This window comes from Archocentrus centrarchus, chromosome 19 (assembly GCF_007364275.1).
Source record: "Archocentrus centrarchus isolate MPI-CPG fArcCen1 chromosome 19, fArcCen1, whole genome shotgun sequence".
In the NCBI taxonomy this organism is placed as follows: domain Eukaryota; kingdom Metazoa; phylum Chordata; class Actinopteri; order Cichliformes; family Cichlidae; genus Archocentrus; species Archocentrus centrarchus.
Window position 1 is genome coordinate 14,395,168 of NC_044364.1, and position 14,732 is coordinate 14,409,899.

Here is a 14,732-nt window from a genome sequence, read left to right on the forward strand (position 1 = left end):
TACTCCTTGCACGTTCACCTTTCTACCCGTCTCGCTTTCATTCACAGACATGCATTCTGTCCAGAGTATATCTCCACCCACTCCCTACTCTTACTAAAGATTATACTGTCTTTGAACATCAGTCCACAGAGACTCCTATCTGACATCATTTGTCAGCCTGTCCATCACCACTGTGAACAAGAAGGGGCTCAGAGCTGGTCCCCGATCCACCTCCACCTCAAACCCATGTGTCACTCCCACCGTACTTCACTCATCTTGCTGTCCTCATGTGTCCCACACAACCCTCCCTCCCTCCCTCTGCCACTTCTGATTTCCTCATACAAGACCACAGTTCCTCTCTTGGTACACTATCACATGCTTTTTGTAGATATACAAACAGGAAGTATAATGGACTGATCTTTTCCAGCCGAGGCAGGAAGAACGAGAGTTTTCCAACGTCTCCAATATAAGGCAGACACCATTGCTACAAACAGCTTTATTTCAGCCAGTTTCAGCACAAAACTTCCCTTTTAAGAATGATTTTTGTAATGGTTTGACATCTTGGTTCATAAAATAATAATAATTCACATCTTCAGGAAAGTTTATTGTTTGCAAATGAGTGCCCCTTTTGCCAAAAGAGGTTTAAGTCTATACTGAGGAATTTTCTACAACATAATAGAATCATTCATTATTGCCTATGCATCAAGTTCACATTTTTACAGCAAACACACAGCTGTGTTAGCCTCTACCTTTTTGCAGGAAATAGAGGTAGTACTCTGTTCCATGACTGAAGAAAGACTCTTTCACTCTCACTCTCTATTGAAATTACAGCAGGAGATGACTGTGACCACGTCCACATGGAGTCTACTAGAGCTCTCCACAGCCTGTGATAGTGATCGTCTTGGAGGGTCGCCCGAGCCGTGAACCGAAAGACTCCATTTTCTTGACTACGTCCAGTCCCTCCTTCACGCTGCCAAAGACAACATGCTTGCCATCCAACCTAAATAAAGAAGACGCTTATTTTAATGAAGCTGCCCTGGATGGACATGATCCACGGTGCACCCAGTTGAGTCTGAAACACATTTTATTGAGTGAAGCCACCATCTCTGCTCCGATTCTGCTATTTTAGGCTACCAATAGGTCTATACATTATATTGCTTCAACTGAGAGAATTCACTGCTTTCATTAAAATGATCATTCTCAGCAAAGGGAGGCAAAAGACAGTGAAACATTATTTTATTAATACTAAGACACTGCTGAAACACTTTAAAAAAACATTACCCACAACTAAAGCCTTTCAAAAAAATAAAAAAGGTAGATATTAACTCTTTCCCCATAAAGATGACATTTGACTACCTCCCCAGCACCCTTCATACACCTCAGTATGTATCAAAAAAATGTGGTATGATGACCATTAGAATAGTTTCTCTAGGTTAATTTCACATATGATGTTTATTGGTACGTACCATTCTGTTTTAACAGTGCAGATGAAGAACTGCGATCCATTGGTGTTGGGTCCGGCATTGGCCATAGACAAGATACCTTACAATTGAACAAATTCACATTCAGTCAGATTAAAATAAGAACACTTGAATGTAGTGTTTTCACTTGAGTCACACATCTGCACAACAGCTTATAAGACATTCAAATATCAATCTTAGAAAAGCCCCTATTTCAAATGTCAAAATGTTGCCACCTGGTGGCAGAAGACAAGCATGACAGTACTATGTTACAGTGAAGGACAGCATTGGGTAATTTCCCAGTAAATGTATAATAAGAACCATAGTACCCATGATGTTTAATTGTTAATATTTAAGTTGAGATAAATATATAATTAAGCCGGTCACGGTCTGTTTAATTTTTGCCCAGTAAAATTACAAACTGTATATCTGTAGTTTCCTACAGTTATTTTACTGTACAGACACTGTGCTGTGTATGCAGCTATGGCACATTAAATCAAAGTATAATTTGTAATGATGTATTAGGTTTGGTGCAGGCCAACCCTCTTTTTGGTACAAAAGGGAAAAAAATAATTCTGAGTTTGGACAAGAAACAAATTCATACAGTCATCAAAATTCTTGTCATACAATATACTTATATTCCCGGACAGGCTAAGAAAACATCTTATCCTTATCCTGTGTGGACTGTACTGACAATCACTGAGAAGCAGAAATTCTAACCTGGTCCAGTGTGCTTCAGTGTGAAGTTCTCATCTGGAAACATCCGTCCATAGATGGATTTTCCTCCAGTTCCATTGTGGCTAGTGAAGTCTCCACCCTGAAAACCCAAAATGTGTCACTGCAAGTGTACCACAACAGCATACTGGAAAAATAATGGTAGAGAAACAGGAAAAACTTACCTGGCACATAAACTGAGGGATCACCCTGTGGAAAATTGACCCCTTGTAACCAAAGCCATGCTCTCCTGTGCACAGTGCTCGGAAATTTTCTGCAGGAGAGACTTCGTGTAAGTTTGTTTCTGACATTTGAATCAACACAGTGTCAGATGGAACGGTGAGGCTTGATGCAGCAAAAGTATACTTCGCTTGTTCGGCTGGCTGTTCCAACATTTTCATTTACGTTTTAACAACAACAAAAACAAACAAAAAAACTACTGGACACGACATATATTTTTTAAAGCTGTCAAAAATATTATTTTGTGTCTTCAGTGCGCAGAGTAAAAATGCCACAGATTAATTGCTCAATTATCAACACAATATCTGCTGCTATTTTGATAGTCTCAGCTTTTAAAGCACAAATTCAGAGTTCCAGCATCTTAAATATGACTATTTCCTACTTTTCGTGTTTCAACATTAAAATAAAGTGAACAATAATCTTTAGTACTTTGTCTAGACAGAAATATCCCCTTAGAATGTTTTATTTTTTCTGATGCTGTGCCATTGTCAACAGTAACAGCCTTTTATTCAAATGCACATTTGCTATGTCAGTAGCAAATGGTCAACTCAGTGAAGCAATCTCTGCTTTTAAGATCAGCTGCTCGTTCCAGCTTGCCTGGTGCTTGATGGAAGATGAAGAAAACACTTTACCTGCGGTTTTTGGCACAACTTCTGCGTTCAGCTGCAAAAGAAAAATAAAAAGCCTGAAGGCGAAAAACCTCTGAGCACACTGAACTGACACACACCTAATTAAAATGCAAACACAAACTTAAAGTAAAGGCTATATATATATATATGTATATATATATATATATATATGTATATATATATATATATATATGTATATATATATATATATATGTATATATATATATATATATATATATATATATATATATATATATATATATATATATATATATATATATATATATATATATTAGACACTTCCTGACCTACTTACCTCAAAGGTAACTCTGCCGAGCGGCTCGTTGTCTGCAGCAATGTCAAAAAAAACCACCGGGTTTTTGTTCGCGGCTGCTGGGCCGCTGCTGTACAAACGCGCGGCGGTAAACGCCAGAGAACAAAGCTTTATCCTGTTCGATAACAGCAACATCTTAACACTCAACACAGGTGGACCTGCAATGACCTACAGTAGTCACGCTTACAGACGGGACATAAGGAAGTTCTCTTACACAAGCGGAAGTTATGCTGCAGTTCTCGCGAGATTACACGCGATTTGTTTTTTGTTGTTTTTTTTTGCTATGTGCTAGTCACGTCATTAACGTCATGTTGAAAAATACAAAACAAATGACTTTTATATTGACTTTAACGCCCCCCCCCCCCCCCCCCACACACACACACACAAGTATTTAATGGGCTATTACTTTAGAATATAAACTGCATTCATACAACTTATTAGTCAAAACAGCTTGAAATGAATGGGTCCCCAAATAATTTTAACAATTGAAGTGGCACGACAGTGCCTGCTGACTAGTTCTGAACGGTCTTGTTTTACTACATTATAAACTTTATCCTAGATGGCCTTTTGTCTTTTAATTAAATGTTGCGGTCTTTCTGCTGCATTCTGTGTTAACAGTGCACGCACATACTCAGTAGTTAGCCTGTATGACAGAGAAGTACAGAAAGCTGTATGGGCAGTGTTCCATGTTTTTTGCAGCAACCAAGCAGGTATACTGAAAGAAAAGTACAGTCAAATACAATTAAATGCAGTTTTAAGTTAGCTTACTGGGTTGACACACTTTGCAGGTTATTTTCAGATTTAATAAAAATGGGTGCAGGCACATGCTGTCTTGTATCATTCAAACACCTGTCTTATCAGCATCCATCTCTGAGACTTGTATATCTGCTGGCCTAAATTTGTAGTAGTTTTACACAGTCTGGCAGTTCAACCAGCAGTCTTGCCATATTGGATGGACCCGCAGACGGTTCGCATGGACACAGCTGTGCGATGTTGGCTGGTACGGCACACAGGTTGGCAGGAGAACTGGCGTTGCCTATATCCATTTTTCCATTTTATTTAGACTCTGAATGCTGCCTTCTTTAACTACACTGGGCTTCAGAATCTGCAGTGTGCCTACTCGCCTTTAATTTGTTTAACAATAAAACAAACTTTATGTACATGCTTAGCATAATTTAACTTAAAGTAACAGATGGTACTTGATAGTAATTTTTTATCAGAAATAAATAAAATGTGTGCAGTTGGGGGTTAATTGGATTAAAGATGGCTTTATTAAATTAAGTATGGTAAAAACTCAACTTGGACTGCACTTACAAGGGAGGAAAGAGAAAAATAAATAAATAAAAATGAGTACAGGCCTAATGTAGCCTGGTTAGTCCTGCAAACACAGTTTCAGATGTCCTGTATATGATATTTAGCAAATGAATCTAACATTACAGGGAGAAAAAACTTTACTCTGACTTTTAAATGAACTTGCAACCCCAGAGATCAGAGATTTATTCATTCACTGGATCCTTGGATTGGGAACCAGTGAGCTAAATTATCCACACAACATACAGGAAGAATTACTTTAATGAGTGTCTCTTTTACAAACCAATTAATGTTAATACTCTTAATAGAACAGATTAAAGTTTTATAACATACATAGATGTGTTAGTTATTATGATCAATGGGCTTTTTACATGGAAAACAATCTCCTGTCTCCAATGTGTCAGTTGTCATGTGTTTTTTAACCTCTAACGTAACCTGACATTACCAAAGAAACAAGTGTAATAAAGCTGGTCATTTTATAGCGTGGTAGATAAAAAGCTTCTCTCAGCTGCTCCCTTACTCACAAGGGGCTGCCACAGTGGCAATATTTGATTTGGCAGATTTTTTAATCACCAGATGCCCTTCCTGATGCAACCGTTCCACAGTGTGTGTCTCCTCTCGGTCTCAAACCAGGGCCTGGCTGGATACACCTCGCAAATTGACTGGGATGCGAGTGCATTCAGTTTTAATGCCCATGCAAATTTTAATTCGCACATTAGACCCGCAAGTAATCTCCCACTGGCAAAAATGACATTTTGACCCGATCTCATCACATCAAAACAGGATCTAGTTTTAGTCCATGATGCAAGCACAGAACTTAATTTTCCTCAGGACAGCACTTATTCACTGAAAATGAAATGCTAGCAATATACCTTCCCATGTGAAACGCCCTTAAAACAGCATTGAAATGCACACACACACAAAAAGAGAAGTTATCTACACTAAAATGATCTCCCCTCAGCAAAAAGAGGAAGCACTCTGGGCCATGACTGAAAACACCACTTTCACTTTGGCTCTGCTATTAAAGAAGAAATCTGCTTGAGCTCAACACAGTCTGTGATATGTGAGCTTCTTTGATGTGTGCACCCATCCTGTGAACAAAAAACACTCCATTTTCTTGGCCACGTCCATTCCCTCCTTTACTCTCCCAAAGACAACATGCTTGCCATCCAACCTAAAAGAAGAGGCTTGTGATTATTCAGTTCAAAAATACAAAGAGAGGGATTTAAAAAGTGTTTTCAGTTGAGCTGGAAAGACGTGAACTCACAGTGAACAGGCATGCCTCATTCTGATCCAGAGCTCCCAGAGGGATGGGAGCAAGAGCAGTACTGTACATAGAGTTCACTAAGTATGTTTCGGGGAGGAAACTAAAAACCTGAAATACCAGTTCTAAATGACCAAGCCACTAATTATGAGCAATGAGGGGAACTGAAGCATGATGTTCACTGTTGTGTGTCAGAGAGACATCTTGTGCCGTGGCCAAGATGGTAGATATTTTTCAAGTTTAATTAAAAATAAATGATGACGATCTGAAGGCCAAGACTTCAGACTGTGGAATACACACCAAATGAATATTTGGCTAAAGGCTGAAATCTTAAAACAGGAAAATGCCAAACAGTCTGCAAAATGTAAAGCAATGTGGTTGCAAAAAAAGGAAGACAGTGAATGTTACAGTGAAGGACTGTAAGCATTATGCCATTTAAAAAAAAAGAAGGATTTACATATACAGTATTTAACCCCCTTACAAAAAATGTGCAATAAACTCAAAACATTCCCAGTATTTAAGTGAAAATGCACAAAATACTTGATTGGTTTGATGTTTGATTTTGAGTTAGGGAAATTTCTTTCATATTGGCATGCTTTCTGGTACTTCAGTATGGAAAAAAAACACACAAATATTGCCTGTATGTGCACTCTTCTTATGGTGTTGTGTCATGCGCTATGCTGCACATTTTAAAGCTAATCATATTCTGCAATAATATAAGAAGTCTGCTGCAGTTTGCACAGCCCAGGCCTGCTGGTGGCACCCACGTTAAAACTGCATTTGGACAAAGTGACTTGCACTATAGAGCTGAAAATTTCTGAAACTCAATAAGCAGCACCACATTGCCTTCACCCTCATTTGCAGCAGATGGGGATAATCACCTGGTCCAGTGTGCTTCAGCTTGAAGTTCTCATCTGGAAAACTCCTTCCACAGATAGACTTGTCACCACCTCCGAATTTAGAAATAATATCTGAGTCCTAAAAAAAAACACAAAATGCATCACTATAATGATACTGTAACAGTGCACAGGGAAAATAATTTATAACCAAAAAACCTTCCTGCCATAAAAACTGAAGGATCACCCTAAAGAAAACGGGTTCCTTGTGACCAAAGCCACGCTCTCCTGCAGACAGGACGTTTTCTGCAGGGGAGACTTCATGTTAATTTTTCCTTTCTCACGGGTGAATAAACAGCTTTGAAGGAGCCAAAATGAATACTGAAACATGAGGCCGCCACCCACAAGGCTGATTATTCTACCCGGTCTCACGGCGGTGTGCTGTTTTCAGGGAGAGAACATTTGTGAAAACTGAGCTTGTTTTGGTTAGTAGGCCTGCCGCTCTCTCCCTCATGCTCCCTCCTTGGGTCTGCTGATTTTTGAGCCATTAATTTGCGCCGCTCTTGGCAGAATGCTGGTTATTACTGACTCCATCTTTGAAAAGAAATGATAGCGCACTGTTAGTAGATCATCCTGCGGTTGCAGCATCACAATAATTTTCCCCGCTTTATGAATGATAGCTCTTATATACTCCTGTTGGACAGTGATCCAGTGACTCATTTCTCCTCCTTGTTTAGGATTTGTGTGACTGAAATAAAATTCCCTCCATCCATCACTTATCCCAGCTGACTTGAAGTAAATGGACGAGAAGCAGATTTTCTTCCAGCAGTGTGATGTCCAGCTGTGTGTTTAACAGCATGTTGTTGAAAATTAAAAATATTTCAGTAGGTTATGGCATGAAATGGAAAACGCACGTTTAATTAACATTTACATGATCTGCTCCACTTTCTCTCTACTTTCATAAAGGATGGCCCCATGCATCCAATGCTAAAGGAGGCAATAAAGGAAGTATTTCAGCTCCTTTCCTCAGTATTTGGAGCATTTGAACAGTTCTTATTATGGCTGTCAAAATGACAAAAAAGTCATGTGACTGCTGTACTGGGTATGAGTGGCTCTAGAATATCCCCGGAGAACTGACTCATTAGAAACTTTAGGTCACTTTGAAACTGGTCTGTTGAGTTTGAGTAAAATCTTGCTGACTTTCTGCTTATCTAGCCTGTGCAGCATTGTTGTTATGCACACTCTGGATGCATAACCAGGTTATAAATCCCATACATATTTGCTGCAGTCACAAAAGTGATTCAAACTAGTTTAGGATGTACTGCACTTCAGCAGTTTTGAGTTAGCTTATATATATGATGAGCTTTTAAAATAAAACACACTGGGTTACCAACAAATTGTTGCATCTGGTGTAGCCGTTGGTTTTTATCAGTAATTTGCTTTTAAAACTCCCATGCATTTTTATTTAAATATCTCTTCAGCTTATCCTTCACTTGGTTTTATTGCATTATTGGTTTATTTGCCTCATGATTTATTGATATGTTATATAATGATATATAGGCTACCCCAAGAAGGATCGTTAGTATCTTATCGGATCCAAATAAATAAATGTAATTTAACAAATTAATTTTAAAGAATAATTTCTCCTAATTATTCATATCATGTTCCCCCAGATTTATCTTGTGACCTGCTGAGGTGCTGCATGCCTGGATTGGGAACCTAAATACTATCAGTAAGTTTCTACTCAGATATGAATTTATCAGTATTAGTAATACAATTTATTATATACAGTGTTTTTAGATTTGAAAGGCTCACCTTTACTCCTCCAAACATACCTCGTCACTGTGGCCAAATAGCTCCCCCATGTTGGGAGCTGCAAATTTCAGTAGATTGTTGATGGCTACCAACCTTAATTTAATGTAATTAATGAGTAATTATTAGTGTGGTAATTTTCCCCTTAAAGGTGAGCCGACCTTGAGCCAAATCAATGAAAATTTGAGTAAAACCCATCATTTGCACCTCGTTCTTCAGTAAACAGCGTGCGAGTCGGGCAGGTCTCTCTGTCAGACTGTGACACAGGTGCACAAAAGACAAAATCACAGTGACATACAGGTATCATCTGAATACATATTTATTAGATAAATATTAGGTTGTCACATCATCTAACTACATACAGTTCTGCAAGACTAAAAATCACAATTAGTTCCTTTATTTTCTGACCAGTTTAGAATATGAAATGATTGTACATACAATGTACAAACAGAGAGACAATGGCCACATTGCATGAATCACCTTAGATTGTATAGTTTTTCCAACTGTTCATGATATCAAAAAATTGTACAAACTATGGATTTGGTTACAATCTTCTGGACCCGTCCCTCCCACCGTGCTTCTCCCTCGCCTCCAAGCAATTTTATCTTTGTAACTTTTTTTTTTTTTTTTGTATGTTTTTTCAACTTTTTTTTTTTTAGTTTTAGCACCTCAGAATATGCAGGTGACAGACTAGAACACTTAGGCTAAATATTACATGTAAAACATTGCTGTCCCAGTTCCCCTAACAAAAGAGGTGAAAGTATAATACAGAGTGGGAACAAAATGCTGAGCGATACCCACAGACGTTAACTAACAAGTTTCATTTTCCATATTCAGCCACTTCCAGTAGAGGGGTTGCAAGCTTTTTATTATTCTGAAGAAACAATGCACATTCCCAGGGAAAATGAATACATTTCTGTTCACATGTCTTTTATATTAAATTACATATATACAGGCATCCTTGGGATGTTTGACCTGGTCTTAACGTCCTTTTCACAGGTCAAACTTGTGAACGTGCCCTTCCTCTCTCTTGCTCTTTTTTTTTTTTTTTTTTTTGTTTTTTTAAATTAATTTTTTTTTTCTTTTTTTTTTTTTTTCTCTTTGAACAACAGCCCCCAGAGAAATGGCCTTTTATTGTGATTGTGCAACTACAAATTTGGGGTGCTGCCTTTTTCACCAAATTGAAAAGAAAAAAAAAAAGAAAAAAAGAAATGATAACGACTTCCGTGGGATTGCTTAAAAGTTTCAATTCAGATTGCAAAGAAGAATGAAAACATGCCAGTGGACTGTTAAAAACACAGACTTTTGATTTCATGTTTCCTTGTGACTAAAGTATGAAACATGTTAGGGCTCTGAATAGGAAAAAATATTCCTTTCATCAAATTTAAAACAATGCTTACATAAAATCAGGATGGTTGATTCAGCACAATGCTACAATTGAAAGAAATTGGATTTCTAGCCTTACAGATTAATAAGAAAACCAGTACAAAATAATTTACCAAGAACAAAAAGGGGATAAAAATGTATATGGTCTCATGCTTTTAAAAAAAGCCACTTTTTTTTTTCTATAACAAAAATATAAACAATATCATGAATTTCTTTAAAATATGGTTGTGATATATCTTTAAAATACCACTGACAATTAGCAACAATTATGATATTCACATAGCTCACTAATTACACTGAAAGCCAGCTGACACCACATCATTTTTAAACCCATCACTGTTCAGCATCACCGACGAATGTCAACATAAATTCATGAGCAGACAACATTGATCATTTTCAATCAATACATCTTAGCGTGAACCAAAGTATTGCGTCGAACTGAGTGCGACATCTGAAAACTGAAAAGATGCTACACAATCACTTTGAGCAGATGCAAGGTGGTAGGACATGAACAGGTGGGAAAGTGACTGGGGGGGGGGGGGGGGGCAGTTGAGGTGGGGATAGTTGGGGGGGGGTGTGACTTGCAGGCAATAGCTTATGAAACGGTTGGACCGGCTACGCCTCGGCGAAAGAGGCGAGACAGCCATATGCTGGTTTGGGAGCACATGTGGTTAAGTTGGACGACTAATGAGCAAAGGACAAACATTATCAAGATGATACAAAAATATTCACAATGATATTTACAGTACAATAGCATTTCTTAAAAAATAATACATTTGCATACTGAACAGCACTCTTTTTTTTTTTTTTTTTTGTTTAAACATGAAAATGAAAACAAATGTGGCAAAAAGAAATCTGCACCAATACTGCTTGAGAAACCACTTCTTGAACAGCAGTGATGGATAAACTGTCCCTGTCTCTATCTTTAAAACCAATATTACATACACACACAAACACACACACACACGCACGCACACACACACACACACACATACAGGACCACAGAAGCACAAACATTTCCATTCTCATCCCTCTAACTTTGGTGATGTTGAGCAGTTTCCCCAAAAGGTTTATGTATAGTTTAATTGTGCAGCAACAATCGAAAGCATAACAAACATAACACAGTATGTTCAGCAAATACATGATAAATGTACTGCTGATATCAACATCATCCCTTCAATGTTAGTGTTAAATAAAATCATACTAAATATGACAGAAAATCAAACAAGCGACCGAAAGATCTGTGGAGACAGCAACTGATAAAAACCACACTATCTTTTTTTTTTTTTTCCACCACTTGGAACAGCACTAGACAAGGGCTTGGCACACATGCACTTTGCAGATTACTTAAACAGCACATCATTTAACTGGGAAGAGAGATGAGCAACACGATGGCTCATGCAGAGCTGACGGAAGGATCTGTAGCAGGAAGCGACAAAGCGGGATCGTCACAGGAACTGAAACCTCTCCGTTGTACCTTTTGTTTCCAATGAAATCCCTTCTGTGTGCAGGAGGACCATAACTATATAATATGTAGATGGACAGATATGCTACTCTTTTTTTTTTTCTTTTTTTTTTCATTTTCAGCTGTCAAAATGAAAAGGAGTGTTTAAAAAATTGCACAATTGTAGACAAAGTGGATGCCGATCAGTCCTAAAAATACTTTTTTTTTTAAAATGTTGGCAGAGGACCAAAAAATTGGATTTAAAAAACATTTTTGTCAAAGACAGACACTGATTGACTTGATCTTTTTTTTTTTTTTCCCCTTTTGGAAAAAGGCTGATTTTTTGTGTTTTTGCATTGCCAGAATCTCTTGTGCTTATAAATGATGTGTGGTGAACAAAACAGTGCGACTAACCAGACCTGTCAGGGAATTGAGCTGTGACACCAGGAAGCTGTGGCCTCTCAGATTGGAATAAGATAACAAGCACTGGCCGGATAGCACAGGTTCTTTTTTTTTTTCAGTTATTTTTCTGTTTTATACAGTGAATTCCTTTTTCTTCTGAAAAGGAAACAAAAAACAAATAAACAATGCTACAACACGTTTCTAATGAGCACACATACACGTGTGTGGCATTTAAAAAAAAAAAAAAAAAAATCAACTGAGTATAGCTGCACAGTTTAAAGTTATCACCTCTGGGTGAGAGGGCGGGGAGAACCCCTGCTATGTCTTTGAGTTGTAACCTCTTTCAGTCAATCTGCGCTGGCGAATGAAAGTTGTACAAGAGGAAGAAGACAAAGGGAGTGCATCTTTGTGTTTATCAAGTACTGAGCGACCGCCTTGGGTTCTCAGGGAAACTGCAGCAGTCAGTGATTACGTGTTTCTGAATTGCCTCAGTTGTTTTCGAAGAGTGATAGAAGGTCATCGTTGCTATTGCTGGGGAGGTCTGGGGGATCCAGGTAGGACAACAGTTCATCTGGGTTAGCGAGCTCTGGAAGGAGCTGTATGGTAGAAGGAATGATAAGAATCAGGGAATCTCCTTGCAATAATTATAACACGTGACAGATTCCATATTTGAATAATCTATTTTAGAGGACTTACGTCTAAAGACGGCTCAGGCATGTCTGACCCTGCTTGACTGTCCAAACTGCTGGATGGGTTGAAGGGCAGGTCACTGTGAGGATGGCTGTTGGGGCCAGGCTGTTGCTGCTGTTGCTGCTGCTGCTGTTGTTGTTGTTGTTGTTGAGGGGGTGGAGCTTGTCGCGAGGGCTGAGGAGGCCCGCTGTGGTGTAGCTGCTGCCCTGATTGGCTCCCAGGGTGTGGAGATGCATGTAAACTCTGCTGCAATGGACCATGCGACTGGTCATTGCCGACAGAATGAGGTATCTGTAGAGAAAGAGACGGAGGAATATATTCAGAACAGAACACTTACCTATGGTTGTTTTAATTATTGAATAATTGGTTTTGGATAAACGCTTTCTGAAAATTTAGAAGACATCATCAGCCTGTTGATTTTGTAAACAAACAAACAAGTGATAGTTTTTTTTATGCTAAGCCAGGCTCATCAGCTGCTGCCTGCAGATTGGTGTTTTCTGTACAGATACGCCAGCTTCTCGTCTCACTGGAAAACAAGGTTTATATTTTCCCATTTTTATAGACTGCCTATAAACAAAGTAAAGCAGAAAAATACATAATGCAATAAAAGGACAAAGAGACTGGAAAACAGAGTCAGTATATTAGGAATTGTTGGGAAAACTCACTGTGTCAGGCATATTGTGGGACAGTGGCTTGTCTTGTGCCATCAGGTTGTTGGGCATGTCAGGTGGGTGAGACAACTGGGGACCATGCATGAAGTCATTCATTGACGTCCCACCAGGGGTGCCGTGAGGGAAATCAAAGTTCCCGTGGCTCTGATAACTGTTGCCTAGACGCAGACAAAAATGTTTTTAAATACGCGTGTTATGTATCATTTTAAACTTTCTGTAAATTTTCTTTGCTTTGCGTATACTTTGCTACTTTAGTTTGTAATAAGAAGTATTTTTTTTTGAGCTACCTTGGCTTCCATATTCGCTGCTGTTGCCTCCTTGTCCAGAAGGTAGCGATGGGTATGGTGAGGGTCCAGGGCCAAGCTGAGCTATCATCTCCATCACATTAGGCATAATCATCTGGCTGGGACTCATTGTCTTAAACCTCTTTGCCAGTGGTCCATCTGGATCCTCCTTTATGTGGATATCTGATTTTATAGCCACTGGCCGCCAACTACACGTCGGGTCAATTGTGACCTCCTCAAACTCAGAGCTGGTGAAATCCAGATGAAATCAAATGGTTAAGTTAAACGAAAAATACACATGCATACCAAACTGTTGTTGCTGTGTTGCAGCTTACTTTTGAATGGCATTCAGGATTCCCCACATGTACTGGTCCACTTCAAGTCCTTCTAACAATGCTGTTTTACTGAGAAAAGATGAGAAATGGTGCTTAGGAATAAGTCACCCAAAAACGAGAATGCAAGTACTGCTAGGCAGCTAAACTCCATAAACTTACTTGCATACAGGACATCGCCATGTTCCCCGCTCACAGTTCAGTTGTAAATATGATTCCAAATCAAAACACTGCAAGGACAAGAAATATAAATACTCATTATCCAGTAAATAAATAAATAAAAAATTCTAACTATGTGTCACTGTTGCTGTGATGATGATGTATGCCTGAAAGTCTTACCTGAACATGTTTGCAGTCATGGCCTCTCGCTGGAAGCTGTATTCGCCGGAAGGTGATCGGACACTTGAGGGAAACCTTGATGGCTGTCTGCTCCACGCCATCCTCCCCATTTAGAGTGGTGTTGCCCGAAGACGCTGCCACGCTACTGAAGTTCCTCTTAACTTTGAGGCAGGAGAAGAAGCACAGTGAGCGAACAAGGATAGAGGAATTAAGACATTACGGTGCAAAATATGAGTACGTTCTCATGTGAATACCTTTGGTGATGCAGTGCTCTGCAGGCAGAAGCCTCTTCTTCAGTAAGCCTTGCAGCACAGAACGAACCGAGGGCCGGTGGACCAGTTGCAGTACAAACAAGTGCGACTGTGAGAGCAAACATCAGAGTGACTATCACAGACATCCTCCTAACGTGTATTTGTTTTATCCTTTCTTTACTGCTCCATCATTTGTAAAAAAAAGGAACAGAGGCATGACAGATCCCTTTTGTATTTTCTTGTAAGCTTTCAGCATTAAATATCTGATGGGAGGTGTTTTGCATTTGACTGATTTACTTGGGCGGGATTTGTGTGAACCTTTTCTTTAATTACTTCTGGAGATTTGTGCACTCA

General features: G+C 38.9%; 2 protein-coding genes across 4 annotated transcripts in view; both read right to left on the reverse strand.

Moving 5' to 3' along the window:
• Positions 1 to 562: 562 nt before the first annotated feature.
• ppifb (peptidylprolyl isomerase Fb) lies at positions 563 to 3,570 on the reverse strand. Its single transcript, XM_030755085.1, has 6 exons — positions 3,339 to 3,570; positions 3,026 to 3,056; positions 2,339 to 2,427; positions 2,160 to 2,256; positions 1,446 to 1,521; positions 563 to 979 (listed from the first exon to the last, which is right to left on the reverse strand). The coding sequence occupies exons 1-6, from the start codon at positions 3,489 to 3,491 to the stop codon at positions 847 to 849; spliced, it is 579 nt and encodes a 192-aa protein (XP_030610945.1). The 5' UTR covers positions 3,492 to 3,570; the 3' UTR covers positions 563 to 846.
• A 6,939-nt stretch (positions 3,571 to 10,509) lies between these two features.
• Positions 10,510 to 14,732, reverse strand: part of LOC115798417 (zinc finger MIZ domain-containing protein 1-like) — a 106,936-nt gene continuing 102,713 nt past the window's right edge. For 2 of the 3 annotated variants that reach the window (XM_030755268.1, XM_030755266.1), the window contains 8 exons: positions 14,382 to 14,487; positions 14,128 to 14,288; positions 13,951 to 14,018; positions 13,792 to 13,860; positions 13,460 to 13,704; positions 13,167 to 13,330; positions 12,508 to 12,792; positions 10,510 to 12,407 (listed from right to left, as the gene is read on the reverse strand). In XM_030755268.1, the coding sequence (XP_030611128.1) occupies positions 12,300 to 12,407; positions 12,508 to 12,792; positions 13,167 to 13,330; positions 13,460 to 13,704; positions 13,792 to 13,860; positions 13,951 to 14,018; positions 14,128 to 14,288; positions 14,382 to 14,487 (1,206 nt within the window). In that variant the 3' untranslated portion in view covers positions 10,510 to 12,299. Of the gene's footprint in view, positions 12,408 to 12,507; positions 12,793 to 12,848; positions 13,069 to 13,166; positions 13,331 to 13,459; positions 13,705 to 13,791; positions 13,861 to 13,950; positions 14,019 to 14,127; positions 14,289 to 14,381; positions 14,488 to 14,732 lie in introns of those variants that run through there. The other variant, XM_030755269.1, reaches the window with a different exon arrangement.

Coding starts and splice junctions, on each gene's coding strand:
- ppifb (XM_030755085.1), bottom strand. CDS start 3,491: ATGTTGCTGTTATCGAACAGGATAAAGCTTTGTTCTCTGGCGTTTACC. Junction 2,428..3,025: donor AGTTGTGCCAAAAACCGCAG/GTAAAGTGTTTT, acceptor TCTCTCCTGCAG/AAAATTTCCGAGCACTGTGC. Junction 1,522..2,159: donor ACTGAAGCACACTGGACCAG/GTTAGAATTTCT, acceptor TTCAATTGTAAG/GTATCTTGTCTATGGCCAAT.